Source organism: Chelonia mydas, chromosome 7 (genome assembly GCF_015237465.2).
Source record: "Chelonia mydas isolate rCheMyd1 chromosome 7, rCheMyd1.pri.v2, whole genome shotgun sequence".
NCBI classification, from domain to species: Eukaryota; Metazoa; Chordata; order Testudines; family Cheloniidae; genus Chelonia; species Chelonia mydas.
The window spans coordinates 52673350-52688991 of record NC_057853.1 but is presented as its reverse complement, the minus strand read 5'-3'; the positions used below and the strand labels follow the sequence as shown (position 1 = coordinate 52688991).

The 15642-nt window shown below is 50.6% G+C and overlaps 1 protein-coding gene across 1 annotated transcript in view; it reads left to right on the top strand.

Annotated features, from left to right (window-relative positions):
* The window catches only part of SYNPO2L (synaptopodin 2 like), a 66918-nt gene extending 57775 nt beyond the window's left edge, over window positions 1–9143 (top strand). The window contains exon 4 of the mRNA XM_037905634.2: window positions 1579–9143. Coding sequence (XP_037761562.1) covers window positions 1579–3905 — 2327 coding nt within the window. The 3' untranslated portion in view covers window positions 3906–9143. The remainder of the gene's footprint in view (window positions 1–1578) is intronic.
* The last annotated feature ends 6499 nt before the right edge of the window (window positions 9144–15642 follow it).

The window sequence follows — 15642 nt, the reverse complement described above, 5'->3', positions numbered from 1 at the left end:
CTTCCCTGTTGCAACAATGCCCTGCGGTAAAGTGGCCCAAGGTGAGATCTGTGAGGCTGCACAGCTCAGGTCCTGGGGAGAACTAGCAGCATTCCTCAGCAGTACATTGGTGCTTTCTCCTATTCCCACCCCCCCACTAGATCAAGTGGGGGTCGCCTTAGCAGGGCTGCGTGTTGTGTCTCTGCCGCAGGAATGCTGGGGCTCGAAGGACGGGGAAAGCGCTATGCCGTTTATTGACGAGCGAGTGGAAGCTTACTGAGAGCATCTTTGTCATGTCTCCTGTGCTGCTCAAAGTGCAGAGGCTGCTGTTAAAGGGATGCAGGGCAGACAAGAAGCAGGGAAAGGTCTTTTCCCCCAGTGAAAAGGGTCAGGAACAAGAAAAAGGAATGAGAAATCACTTGGGAATTATTTTTTCTTTCAGGTTTCTGTTGGTTTCAGAGTCCGAATCTCTAGTCGTGCCTGTGAACTCTCTTCTCACAGCTGCCCTTGGGTTCACCCTTGACTCTTTCAAACCTCCCCCCTCACCTTGCACACTGGGCCAGAGAACACACTGTCCCATCCCATGGGGTTTGCTGGTCAGCAGGCTGGCAGAGGCGGTGGAAAATGATTAGCCTGTGTTTTTCAGCCAAGGCCGCAACAGGTGTTGGCTTTTCCAGCAGCGAAGGCCATGGGAGAGCCTGTGCAAAAGGATTCTTTCTGGCCTGGCTGATCAGTTCTGAAGGGCAGGCAGCCTGGATTCCTGCTCTTGTGCACAGTGACTCTGTCCTGGCTGGGCACAGGCAAGAGGTTATGAAAGAGCATGAAACATTGCTCTCACGGCTGCAGGTTTTGTGCTGTCCTTATCACACCTTCCAGGGGGCAGTGAATGTGCCCACAGCACTCAGCACTGACACTATCCAGCCCAGTTCACAAGCATCCCACGAGGGGCTAGGGAGGTGGGAGCAAGATGCTTTCCTGCCCCTGCACAGCTGGGCGGGGCCTGCTCACCCTAGTGGTTGCTGCATTCTGGGGAGCACTGGGACTGCTTATTCCCGCTTCCCCCAGGAAGAAGGGCTCTGAAAAGGGAGGGACATGTCTCTGACCAGCCCTCCCAGCAGGGCTTCCCAGGGGTGATCACAGGCTGTTCCACCCCAGTGCAAATTTCAAAGTGGGGGATTTAGACTCAGTGTGAAATGTCCTGATGAGTACCAGGAACAATTTTCTGCAGACACATATCCACAACACAACCCCCCAGGAAATTCAGTCAGACCGTTGGCCATCTCTGCTGAGAGAAAGCTCTGGGTCTGAGCAGGTAGCAGGGACTGAGCCATCTCTGACCCCTGCCACAGGCTGGCTGTCCGAAAGATGAGGGTCCCTGGCAGTAGGTGGGGAAGCCCGTCCCACAGTGTGTGCATGGAAAAAGAGAGGGCTGCCATTTTCATTATGTTCAAGTCATTTTTTCCTAACTTTCTCGTCAGGGTGAGGTGGGAGTGACTCTCATTGTATGGACACCAGAAACACTCAGTCCAGTTGTTGCCAAAGCTTTGTAAGCCCAGTCCTCTACGGAGCCCTGAACTTGCCTCCTTTTGTCCTTTGCAGAGCTGCACCGCAGTGAGAGCACACAGGAGAAGAATGTAAAAGAAGCCAAAACCAAATGCAGGACGATTGCGTCCCTGCTGACAGATGCGCCAAACCCCCACTCCAAGGGCGTGCTGATGTTCAAGAAGCGCAGGCAGAGGGCTAAGAAGTACACCCTGGTCAGCTTTGGGAGTGTTGACGAGGACCGCTGTTACGAGGAGGAGGATGGTGTCTTCCCAACCAGCGAGTCAGAGTTTGATGAGGAAGGCTTCTCAGATGCCCGAAGCTTAACCAACCACTCGGACTGGGACAACACTTACCTGGACATTGAAAAGCCTAAGCTGGAATCTGAGCAGCAGCTGGGGCAGACGCAGCAGGGTCTGAGTGAAGCCTCCGGCAGAGGAGCACGGTTATTTGAGCAGCAGAGGGAGAGGGCTGGTCAGTATACGGTGGAGAAAGCTCCAGCTGAGAAGCCAGAGAGCCATCAGCCACCACCAGGTGTCGTGCCAAAGCAGAGCATGGTGAACGGGGAAGTGCCTACTCCACAGAAGGCCAACACGGCCCCACTGAGTATCCATGTGGAAGCAGTGCAGTTATCCAGCAAGCTGCCGTCATCTACCTCTGCTCAGGTCCAGTCTCCACCGGGCAGCATTGGAGGAGGTGCCCAGTCGTCTCCAGGCACAGAGGGCCTCTTCAACAGATCCGCACGGCCCTTCACTCCTGGCTTTTCGGGGCAGCGTCCTGTGACTTCCTCCGTCATCTTCAGGCCTTTGGCTCCCAAGAAAAGTGGTGGCAGTCTGGGGGAGCAGAGCACCACTGCTCCACCTTTCTCACCAGTAACTCCTGTGCCACCTCCCACTGCACCAGTGATGGCTCACAATGGTCCAGCAAGCTCCTCAACGTCTCTGTATATTCCAGCGCCAGGCAGGCCAACACCACCAGGGGTACCACAGCCAGCCGCAGGCGGAAGTGCTCCTGAGACTAAGACACCCACAAACCCAGCCATGACCTCCACGGCTTCCATTGTTCTAACCACTCCCTCTAAGCCAGCGGGGGCTGCAGCAACACCTCAACCACGAGGGACAGCTTCTTCCTCCTTGTATATCAGCCCAGCACCACAGCAACCCAGCGTGGTGAGCGGCTCTCTGCTACCAAGCCAGCCGTATCCTATTGTCTCCCCGGCTACTCCACAACCTGCTTCTGAGCCCTTAACATCCAGGGAGCAGCGGATTGCAGTGCCAGCCCCCCGAACTGGCATCTTGCAGGAAGCTCGCCGGCGGGGCAGCAAAAAGCCCATGTTCAATACCATAGAAGAGAAGAAGAAGAATTCACCCAACCCTGAGCTTCTGTCTCTGGTGCAGAACCTGGATGAGAAACCCAAAGGCGACCACCCAGCGGCGGGCTTTGAGTCTGGGCCTGAGGAGGACTTCCTCAGCCTAGGAGCTGAGGCCTGCAACTTCATGCAGTCCTCAGGCCGCAAGTTCAAGGCCCCTCCTCCAGTGGCTCCTAAGCCTCAGCAGCAAGGTGCCTCTGTTGGACTAGTAAACGGTGCCCATGACATGCCACAGCTGAAGGGCAAAGGGGCAGAGCTTTTTGCCAAGCGACAGAGCCGCATGGACAAGTTTGTGGTGGAGGCAGCACCGAGGCCAGGCTCCAAGCCCAGGGCACCCTCACCCACCCCTTCTCTACCATCATCCTGGAAGTATTCTTCCAACATCCGTGCCCCACCCCCAATAGCTTACAACCCCTTGCATTCCCCCTTCTACCCCCTGGCAGCAAGCAAGTCTCAGGCTAGCAAAGCAGAGAGCAAAGTGAAAAAGGCACCCAGCCAGAAATCGGGGATCAAGGCCATTGATTTCATGCGCCACCAACCCTACCAGCTAAAGTCAGCCATGTTCTGTTTTGGGGAGCCCCCGAGTGCTGACACACAAAACCCTCTGCCCCAGCCAGCCCAGCAATCCAGCTTGTCTTTCACCCCAGCCAAGCAGGCGCCTGTGAAAACAGCCAGGACCTATGAGATCCGGCGGTTTTCCACACCTGCTCCCATGCCCACTTTGAGCAGCCTGGCACCCACAGTCCTCACACCCCGCTCTGCCACCACGCTGGACGAGCCAGTGTGGAGGACGGACATGACCTCCTCCGCACCGTCCACCCCTGCCCCTTTCCAGGCCAGTCCCAGCCAGACCCCAAAGCTGTATGAAAGCTCCCCAGAGCTCAGGCAGATGGGCCAAGGGACTCCCCCACGCCCAGCCTCCTCCTCCGGGTTCCAGGTAGCTAGACCCAGGTTCTCAGCAGCCAAAACTGGGATGCAGGCGCATGTGTGGAGGCCAGGCTCTGGGCACCAGTGAACCAGGACCTGTCCCCCTCCCCGCCCCCCCCCCCCCCCGCATCCCTTCCCCCACGGGTGCGACTGGGTGTCCAACCGAGATAGTTTCTTTAAAGTGAGCTCAATAAATTGGGGCATGTGAAGCAAAAGGCAGAAAGGGGGAGGGGGTTGGGGGGGAACTCCGTTCCTGGCCCCCCATCCCCCTTTGTTTTCAGCCTGGCAGCATCACTATGAGCTTTCCCAGCTGTGGCTAGAGCCAGAGGACTCAGGAGGAAAGAAGAGATAGGGCAATAGTCTCCAGCCTGCTTCTGCCCACAGCTGCACGGCAATGAAACCCAGTTTCTGGGGCCAGGGGAATGGGAGGGGCAGACTGTCATGGTAAGGGGTGGGTAGCACTCCAGTGGGCTTTAGAAACAAGACCCTGTTAACCCTTTCAGTGCCCCACTAAGGCAGGTGCCATCCCATCACTGCAGACAACAAGGCACTGCGCGCAGAAGGGTCCCACCCAGGCTCACATGGGAAGTGAGTGGCAGAGACATGACTGAAACCCAGGGTTGCCCCCTACCCCAGTGAATTGAGAAATGAGACAACGTTCCCCAGGCCTGCCTCTGCAGGGGAGCAGCAGGTGCTTTAGGGGACACTGGGACGGGAAGGGGATGTGGGCATCTGCTCAAACTCACAGCCCTCTGCTCGCCCTGCTCAGGACAGCCATGGAGTGCACATGCTCTTCCAGCAGCCAGGGCTGTGTTTGAGAAGCCAGCAGGGTTCCCCGCTGCGATTTTCAGCTTCCTGGAGCCCTTCACGCAGGTAGATGATCCCAGCTGGCTCCAAGCAGCAGGGGGCAGTTTGAGGGGCTGAAAGGTCGATGTGGGCCTGTGGTAAGTCTGGAGGAATGTGAGAGGGAAGGAGAGGTTTCCTGGGAAGCCAGAAGAGCAAAGCAAGGCCCAGCTACTGACTGTTTAGTTCAGACACTGTATGTGGGAGAGATGGTTCTGAGGGAGAGTGCAGAGCTGGCTCGTAGTGGAGCCAGGGCTGACTTTAGATTCACACACCAGCTTTTTGGGTCAGTCTCCGCTCTGGCAGGAGTTGTGGCTGCTGGAGTGGAGTCGATGAGCAATGTGAAGTTCCCCTGAGGACTCTTTGCTCAGCTGGGAAGGTCGGCCCCTCATGTGGGCTGACCCAGCCCAGCTGGAGGCAATGGGGAGAAGAGAAGTAGTGCATGAGGAGTCACATTAACCCAGTTAGAGCTTCTCCAGAGGGTTTGATAGTTACAGAATAGCCTAAAATCCCCTGGGAAGCATCAGTCACTCACCTGCACAGCTCTCCCCTGCTGGCACTGGGGCCACATGGTTAGCCATCCCTTTCATGGCTTGGTTTAGGGTAGGATGGCCTCAGCCACCTGAGCAGTGCATGGACTCTTCCCTACACCAAGGGCATGTGACAAGTAGGGTAACCAGATGGCAAATGTGAAAAATCGGGACGGGGGTGGGGGATAATCGGTACCTATATAAGAAAAAGTCCCAAATATCGGGACTGTCCCTATAAAATCGGGGCATCTGGTCACCCTAGTGACAAGGAAGCACTCCACTCCCCCAGCACGCCCACTGCATACTGCTGAAGCTAAGGGGGTGGGAGTGGGGTCACCACCATTGAATTCACAAACCCACCCCCCTCCACACGCCCCCAGTGACCTCCAAGGACTAGGGCCATGACTGCACTACAGCGGCCTGGCTACAGCGCTGTAGCCGTGCCGCAGACTACTGCAGCAGAAGAGGGTTTTCTATTGCTGTAGGAACCTCCCCAGGCAACAGTAGCTAGGTTGACAGAAGCATTCTTCCATCTTTACCAGAAGTTAGGCCGGCATAACTATGGTGCTCAGGGGGTCTGGATTTTTCACACCGCTGAGTGGCTCAGCTATGTTAACATATGTGTTAAGTTTCAGAGTAACAGCCGTGTTAGTCTGTATTCGCAAAAAAGAAAAGGAGTACTTGTGGCACCTCAGAGACTAACCAATTTATTTGAGCATAAGCTTTTGTGAGCTATAGCTCACTTCATCGGATGCTGTAGCTCACGAAAGCTTATGCTCAAATAAATTGGTTAGTCTCTAAGGTGCCACAGGTACTCCTTTTCTTTTTATATGTGTTAAGTGTAGACCTGGCCTAAGCTATGAACACCTAGCCCAGGCTGTGAGCTGTCTCCAAGTCAGCAGACATGCTCCTTCCTTTGAATTCTGATCCGAGATTAAGGGAGACTGATCTAAAGTTTGGGATCAGCAAAACTGGGTTAGGTTCAGGCAGAGAAGTGAGCTCATAGCAGAGCACAGAACAGCCCTGTTTCGACCAGCCAACCAAACTGGGTCTGAAAACAGTTTGGCTGGAACAGCACTTAAACCAAAACCAAAACCAAACCCAAACTCGCTTTCTACACATGGTCTCAAGCCCAGTGTGGCCAGGCACGATGATGTAGACCCCTTTGCAATGAGAGACTAGAGCTCCTGCATGTCCCATTGGTATGTGGTTCTAGAGCTTTCTGGTACCTCATCCCAATGGTCTGCTGGGACAGAGAGAGTGGGGGAACCTAACACAATGAGAGGCAGCTCCATCATTGGAATAGATGGAACAAAATCAAAACAAAATAAATGTATCCTCATGCCAGCTCCATTCACATTCACCCCAATCCAGCTGGGCCACTGTGTCCCAGGCCCAGAGCTTGTAGTGCACATTCCACTGGGGCTCTGAGGCAGAAGCAACAGGACTGGAGGCAGTGGCAACCAGACTTCACTCACCAGCCCAGCAGCCACCAGCAGGGCTGAGGGGAACTTCCCAAAGGGCCCTTCGTTAATGAGCCCTGGTGCAGCTCAGGTGATTTGCACCAGGGTCAGAGCCCCCAATATTAGCCTAGGCTGGGTGTGAGCAGCCATGCTGTGAGGCCTTACCTGAGTTAGTGTCCTCAGTGGTACTGCACTCTCCCATGTGTGTTGTTAGGACTTCAAGGGCCAGAGCTCATGGCTTTCTGTGTGGCAGTAACCTGAGCTGCTGTGTGATGCTTTCCCAGAACATTTGGGGAGAACTTTTCTCTCCTTCTGGGCACACAGGAGGAACTAGGGGAAGGTGCTGGAGGACTATTAATAATCAAATGGTTTGGTCCACACTGCAAAGTGAAAGCCTGACCTGGGCTTTAGTTTATAGACCCACAATGAGTTAATTAGCCCCGGTGGGAAGCACCATTAAACTCAGATAACAGCCAGTGTTTTGTGTGTGGACAGGAATGAGGTTGGGGCAACAGCTGTGAAAAGCTAGAGTTAACTCCCTCATGAAGACAGACCCTTAGAAAAGCAAGGGGTTGCTCTAATACCACTGGCTGTCAGAGAATTACCCAGAGGAGAGTGGGCATGTTCTCAGGGAGTGACTGTGTTGGGAGCTCCAGTTTGGCACGCGAGGGTCTCAGGAAGAGGGAGTATCTGAAACTGGGATTAATGGTGACTTGATCTGACCTAGCTGGAGACCTAATATGGAGCAATGTACTAATGTGAGAGTAAGAGATGAGAACAGGGAGGGTGGGGGTTGTGCATTGGATTAGGACTTTCACTCCTAGCAACCTGGAGTCAAATCTGTATTCAGAACCAAGTTAGAGGAGTCTCAGATGGCTCTCAGCCTAGCGTTTTGCTGACATCAGTGCACGTCACACCATGACCCCACCATTGTCCACCTGTACTAAGGCAAGGACCAGGAGTGGAGCAGCAAGGAAATCTGCCGCCAAGACTGAGGGCTGTAATAGACAGGAGGTGTGAATCAGGACTGAGGTACATGCATCAGCTGAGCTGTACCTGGGGCCAGGAAGAAGTCTACACAGTGCCCGCCTGCACCATTGCTCTACTGCCAGCATCTATGCAGGAGAGACCTAGGTGTGTCGCAGGACAGAATACAAGAGGTGCATTTTTAGCACGAGGTGGGATTCAGTGCAACTAAAGTGAGTCTCCTCCCGGGACTGCAGCTGGGAACTTACTGCTGTTATTTCACTACCTCACACCAGAGCAGGGAAAAAAAATTCCTGCAACTAGAACAGGAAGTGGGGTGGAGTGGTTCATGGCTCCATCCCATAACCACTCTGGGGAAGCCAGTTACCCCTCTCATGACCACTTGCCGAAAGCAGGGAAGCTTGCTGTCACGGGGGGGGCTCTCTGAAGGGCCAGGCACCAGCCTTCCTGTGACAAGCTCTGCTAAGGAGAATAAGCCAACCCCGATCTGCCTGGGGATGGTTATGAGATGAGTAGCTGTGTGGTAGTTAATTACTACCCAGACACCGAGGCCTGCAAGGGTTAGGAGTGCCCCCTTCAAAAATTAATGACACCCAGCTAATCATCTCATTAACCAGCCCTAGGTGGATCTGAGTTAGCTTATTCTCCTCAGTGGAGTTTGTTGTAGGAGGCTGGTGCCTGACCCCTCAGAGGGCCAGTCCCTGTGACTTCTGCCTGGAGCCTAGCTTCATTGTAAAATTCACCAGTTGTTAGAGACGCTGGGTATTTAGGCAGAAAGTTTGTGTAAAGTTCCATCTTGCCACCATGCTAAAGAGACAGGCCCAACCCTCACTGAGCATTTGGATACGAAGTGAGGGGTCCATTTTATAGATGCCCATGGTTTCCCCTTCTCTCTCTAGCATGTTTGTAGGTTACAAAATTACAGGGATTGCAAGATGGGAAAGCTATTTAGGTCTTCCTGTACTCAGGATAGGAGAGCCCACTGTAGCATCCACCAGCAGAGATAGTACTAGCCCATTGGGGGCCCTAAGCAGGAATATTTGTGCCCCCCAACACATAATAAAAAGGGAATAGGGAGCCCCCTTGAGCTGCTTTGGGCCCTGAGCAATTGCTTAGTCTGTTTATGCCTAGAGCTGGTGGCTCTGACCAGAAGCTGTGAGCTAATGGGCTGGCTGAAGTGGAGATGTCGCATATGAGTCTGGTAAGAAGAAGCAACTGCCTTTGGCCATCGCAGCTGCTCCCCATTCCCCTCCCCTGAGTCTTGATGATAGGAGAGCAGGAACAAGACTAGGGAACAGCTGTGTGTGCCAGTGGGAAAGTGAGGATAGGCCGAGGACAGGCTTCCAAACAAGGATGCAGGGGTTCCTGCCTACAGATAACTAGGGCCCTACCAAATTCATGGTCCATTTTGGTCAATTTCATGGTCATAGGATTTTAAAAATCATAAATTTCATTATTTCCATTATTTAAATTTGAAACGTCATGGTGTTGTAATTTTAGGGGTCCTGACCCAAAAAGGAGTTGTCGGGGGGTTGTGGTGCTGCTACCCTTACTTCTGCGTTGCTGCTGGCGGCGCTGCCTTCAGAGCTGGGCAGCTGGAAAGTGGCGGCTGCTGGCCAGGAGCCCAGCTCTGTGAAGGCAGAGCCGCCAGCAGCAGCAGCGCAGAAATAAGGATGGCCTGGTGTGGTATCGCCACCCTTACTTCTGCGCTGCTGCTGGGTGGGGGCTGCTTTCAGAGCTGGATGCCCAGCCAACAGCTGCTGCTCTCCGGCTGCCTAGCTCTGAAGGCAGCACAGAAGTAAGGGTGGCAATACTGCAACCCCCATAAAATAACCTTATGACCCCCCATGCAACTCCCTTTTGGGCAGGACCCCCAATTTGAGAAACACTGGTCTCCCCTGTGAAATCTGTATAGTATTGGGTAAAAGCACACAAAAGACCAGATTTCACGGGGGGAGACCAGATTTCATGGTCTGTGACGCGTTTTTTATGGCTGTGAATTTGGTAGGGCCTTACAGATAACCCATCGCCTGCAGCAGAGCAGGTCTGTTCTCCCGTGGGATTCAGCGCCCCCTCTCTCTCCATAGCAGGAGTATTTGGGACTAGATAACTGGAGGACATAGCCCCCTGAAGAGGGGTTTGGGGAGGGGGTGGCAATGGGGTTTGTAGCTGCTCTTGATGGATAACAACTGAGATGTTTTTAGCTGTGCCCTGAAGGTAAGCAGTGTCATCTCCCTGTCACTTCCACACACCCCTGGCCTAGGCACCACCGCACTAGGGACACCTGTAGGAATGCCCCCTTTTGTTTTCCCATTTGTTTATCGCACACTAGTCCGGTACAACCAAGGATTGTTCCCTAGCTAGATTTTGCTCCCCTCCTCCTGAAGGGTCTAGCAGTTCCCCTGTGCTCCTGGGAAGAAATTTGTCAGTGTTCAGAGAGGGGAAAGAACTGAGGGGTGGTGACCCTGGAAGGAGAACCAGGTTTGGCTTCTATATGTATGGAAATAGTTTTCTTTTGTGTTTTTGACTTACAGTCACTTTACACTTGTTTGTGCAGAGGAATAAACTTCTGATATGCACTTTACTCATTGCCTTTGTCACTTGATTTGTTCAGATACTACAGCTGCCAAACCACGCCTACGTTCCCTCCATATTCCATTTGATCTCACTGTACAGAAAAACCACACAATGAAGATGAAATTATATTTTTTATTCCCTTTTATTTATAAAAGTCCAAGAGATGCCCACTTAATACTCTAAGCAGCACATTTAAAACTGATGGAAGGAAATGTTATGGTCACAGAACCCACAATTAGCCTGTGGAACTCATTGCCACAAGATATTGTTGAGGCCAAGAGATTAGCAGGAGTCAAGAAAAGGGCTGGAGATGTACGAGGGTGATGAGAACATCCAGAGTTATAATAGGATTTAACACTTACATACATTTTAAAATAATAAAAATAACCTTGATACTTCAGGCTTTAAAACCAACCACTGCCTGATGGGGGTTGAGAAGAAACTTCCCCACCGGGCAGTGTCACAGTGTGGGCTGTACTTTAGGAGGATTTGGAGTCAGTCCCACTTGTATCTAGTTTTCTGCCATCTAGGTGATGGGATTAGGTCAGGCAGCCAGACTTCATGTGATGGGAGCCTTGAACTGGGGCTTCCTGGGAACCTGGTCCCCCAGAGAGTGGAGCGAGACACCAGAGACTAAGACAAGCATGGGGAGCCCCAGAGTGGGTCTGGCAGTGAGATCAGAGAAGTGTGGAGAGCATGTGCTGAGGCCTAATGTCCTGATATGAGGATAAAGAGGAGAGAGAAATCTTCAGGGAGGCATCTGCAGGAGCTCTGGGGTCAGGGAGGAACAGGGAAGAAGTTATCACTAGCAGCCTGAGGGAAAGGCCTGCCTGGAGCTACCTGCAGGGGGCAAAACCCTTAAGCAGGACTGCTGAGCCAGAGAAGGCGAGGCGATGCTAACTTTGGGCTAATAAACCACATCTCGGAAGGAGAGAGCACTTCAATAGTGTAGCCAATGATTTTAGTTTAGTATCCATTTATCATGTGATGTTATGATTAATCAATGTTATGTTACATATATTCGCTGTATGTTAATTAGAGTTTATTTGTAGGATTATAGAAGTATAAGATTAATCAGTGTTTAGAGGAACTATGTAGTAGACATGACTAAGACAAGCTGAAATGCAAAAGCCTGTAGGCCAAGGCCTGCAGGACTCTAGCTGGAGGTATTTTAGGCCTTAGAGACAAGAAATGACGTCTCAAGACAATGACTGAGAAATAACCGAAAAGATGGTGGGAAAGAGGTACTAACCAGTAATATTGCAAAAGTATAGCAGGAAAGATTAAAATTCAATCATAAAATCCTGTAACAACAATATTGTCTCTAACATGTGCCCTAACCTAAGACAAAGGTGGTACATCAATGTTGACAAGAACCTACCCAGCCTATAGAATTTGGGGTCCCTTGTGTTTCCAGGGGACAAAACCAATAAGAAAGCAAGGGTTGACACTTTCATGTACATGTGCAGAATGTAGGTATAGAAAGACTCACAGTATAAAAAGGGGTGCCCAGAGCAGGGAAATTGGGCTTCCTATGGGAAACTCCAGCAGCAACCACTCCCATATTGATGGTCAATCCATGAGAGGGCCAACGGACTCTAACACCATCTAGGAGGATGTGAGTATGTCTGTAGGTATAACTAGTTCACCGTATGTATCTATAGGAATTGTATATGCTGTGACACTTATAGCTTTGTTGGTAACTTTAATAAAATTACTAAAAGATCCCAGATGCTCTTGTAATTGTATGTGTTATTTGCCTATGGTTTCCTGTGTCCTATGAACTCTAAATTTAGAACAAACAGAGGTAACTCTGTTGAACTTGGGACTGTAGCCGCCAGAGCCGAACCCACTTAGATACGATTAACATTAAATAGAATAAAAGGCTACAATAGTGCCAGTTATGGAGGTTTGGTTTCCTGGGCAAGGAGAGAAACAGAGGCTGAGGCAGGATCTGATGCTGGATGAGGCAACATGTTGTTACAGGGAAATTATTCCAGAAGTGCCCACTCTGGGATTTTGTGCCTCTTCCTCCAATAGCTCTGGTGGTGGCTACAGTCAGAGAGCAGATACTGGGCTCGATGGCCTTTGGGTCTGCTCTGGCAATTCCTGTGTCCTCTCTGGCTGAGCTCTTGGTCCATGCTGCTCCCCATAGTACAGTTGTGGGATACATTCTTTTCTCCTGTTCCAATATTAAAGGTGACCTGCAATGGAGTTTTTTAAATGGGGCTTGTGCACTTGTGTATGTGGGCGTCAAGTCTTTAACAAAGGCTTTCTTCATTCAAAAAGCTTACGTAGGCATTGAAGTTAGATGGATATTAGTGAAAACAAACAGTCCAGATAGAAATCCCTTCCCCTTTGAATTGCTCAGCTTCCTCTCTCTTGCCTCTTCTGATATCACCCTTTTGCTAATTCTCCACTTAAATAGGATGTGAATTTCTAGTGCTCAAGGATGATTATTTTTTAATACGCCTCTTTCAGCCTCTTCTTAGATCAGCCATAAAGAAGTAATCAAAAATCAGCTCAACTCATTTTTCTTTGCAGATCACCTTTCAGGCAACCTTTGAAGGGGTTTTCATGAGCATTTCAGCGAGTTACTGAGCATCTCCCCCTCCCTATTGTCCCATAGAGTGGAGATGCACAGACAAAAGAACAGAGGTGAGCTTGTCTCTGACACACCTCCGCGGGGAAGCAGAATGCCTGTAGATCACTCCCCCTGTTATTAATGGTGGCAGCCTCCATGACCCTGGGCAGCCACCTGAGAGCAATGCCTTGTGATGACTGCACATACAGATTAACTCTTGTGTGGGTGTTTTAATGGGCAGGGGAACTCAGCAGCTGCTATTAGAATGAATGATGAAGGGCGGAGGGTGCGATTGGGTGCTGTATAATAAAAGTGGATGTCTAGCACAGCAGGGCTGGAATCGTCATTATCTTTATCTTCCCACCCCCTCAGGTGTGTAGGGCGTCCACCAGTTTCCATAATTTATTCTGGTCTTGTGTGTTCAGGCTTCTGAGTGTCATGTTGATGGATTTAGCTCCTTTCTCTACTGTTCTGTGTAATGTTTCTTTAGGTTGCTCTCCTCCTATCTCCAAGGCTTGTCCATATTATCACTTTCTGTGTCAGTTGCATTGGTGGTATCCTTACGTCCTAACAATGTTCATTGTTGTTGTCTTATTATATTTGATGGTTTAGATTGGTTTGCTCTACTTAGAATTTCTGATGTTGCAAAACCTCTTTCCAATGGACTCTTAGGCTCTTTCATTTACTTTGGAATGAATTGATCTTATTAATTTCTGTGGTAGATTTCTGTGACTCTGCTCCATAAAGGAGGACAGACATGATGTTGGTATTAACAATTCGTATTTTGTCAGTGCCAGTTATGCTGTAATGCCTCCTTAGAAATCCCAAAAGGAAAGGTAATATTGAAATGTCTGGCTTTTTTAATACAAGGGAATAGGCAAGTTCCCAAAACACTGGCCTCCCTTTGCACCCCCGGGCATGGATTCCCAAATCTCTGCTTCTTGCATACTCTGTTGTGTTACTTCATGCTCCTCAGGGCTGATCTACAGTACGAGTTTATGTCTGATTTAGCAGCGTTAAATCGAATTAACCCTGCACCCATCCACACAACGAAGCCACTTTTTTCAATATAAAGGGCTCTTAAAACCGATTTCTGTACTCCTTTCCAACAAGGGGATTAGCGCTGACATTGACATTGCCCTTTCGAATTAGGGTTAATGTGGACGCAATTCGAAGGTATTGGCCTCTGGGAGCTATCCCACAGTGCACCATTGTGACCGCTCTGGACAGCACTCTGAACTCGGATGGACTGGCCAGGTGTACAGGGAAAGCCCCGGGAACTTTTGAATCTCATTTCCTGTTTGGCCAGGCAAGCTCATCAGCACAGGTAACCATGCAGTCCCAGAATCAAAAAAAGAGCTCCAGCATGGACTGAACGGGAGGTACTGGATCTGATCGCTGTATGGGGAGAGGAATCCATGCTATCAGAACTACGTTCCACAAGACTAAATGCCAAAACATTTCAAAAAATCTCAGAGGCCATGAGGGATAGAGGCTGCAGCAGGGACACAACACAGTGCCACGTGAAACTTAAGGAGCTCAGACAAGTGTATCAGAAAACCAAAGAATCAAACGGATGCTCCGGGACAGAGCCCCAGACATGCCGCTTCTATGCTGAGCTGCATGCAATTCTGGGGGAGCTGCAACCACTACCCCACCCCTGTCCATGGACTCCGAAGGTGGGTTACTCTCTGCCATGCCTGAGGATTTTGTGGACGGGGAAGATGAGGAGGACGAGCTTGAGGAGAGCACACAGCACACCATTCTCCCCGACAGCCAGGATCTTTTTATCACCCTGACTGAAATACCCTCCCAATCCAACGAAGCCAGAGAAGGGACCACTGGTGAGTGTACCTTTTAAAATATAATACATTTTATAAAAGCAAGCGTTTTTTAATAATTAATCAGCCCTGAGGACTTGGGATGCATTCATGGCCAGTACAGCTACTGGAAAAGTCTGTTAACATGTCTGGGGATGGAGCGGAAATTCTCCAGGGACATTTCCATGAAGCTCCCCTGGAGGTACTCTAAAAGCCTTTGCAGAAGGTTTCTGGGGAGAGCAGCCTTATTCCGTCCTCCAGGGTAGGACACTTTACCATGCCATACTAGTAGCAAGTAATCTGGTATCATTGCATGACAAAGCCTGGCAGCATATGGTCCCAGTGTTTGCTGGCATTCAAGCAACATCCGTTCTTTATCTCTCTGTGTTATCCTCAGGAGAGTGATATCATTCATGGTAACCTGCTTGAAATAGGGGAATTTAATTAAGGAGACATTCAGAGGTGGCCGTTTCTACTGGGCTGTTTGCCTGTGGCTGAAAAGAAATCCTCCCTGCAGTTAGCCACGCGGTGGGAGATGAGGGGCATTGGCGCTGAGCTGTTCGCGTTTGGCTAGCAGGGATCTTCCCTGACACCAACCACACGGTGGGGGGAGGGGTAAAGCAATCATCCCAGAGAACTGGATGCTGGTGGGTTAGTTTGGTTTCTGCTGCTGCACGTTAACAGGAAAACCGCAGCACTAAATGGCCAACTCAACAGGCTTTGCTTGGTATGGGAGAGGAGAGCGCTGCTGTTATGAAGGTTGCAGAAGCCAAAAGACTATGGCTTACCATGGCCACCTGCAAGCTGAATTCTGTTGCCCGGCACTGCGTGTGTGATCTCTAACACCAAAGCCACAGACACTCAATATAAGATGCAAAATGTGACCTTTAATGTGAATAGTATTGTTCACCGTGAAAGAGTATAGCCATTGTTCTGTAAAATGTATCCTTTTAAATTGTGACAAAGTTCCTCCTCTGCCTTGGTGGGTCCTTCGCTTATAGGCGGATTTGCTTGCCTCAGA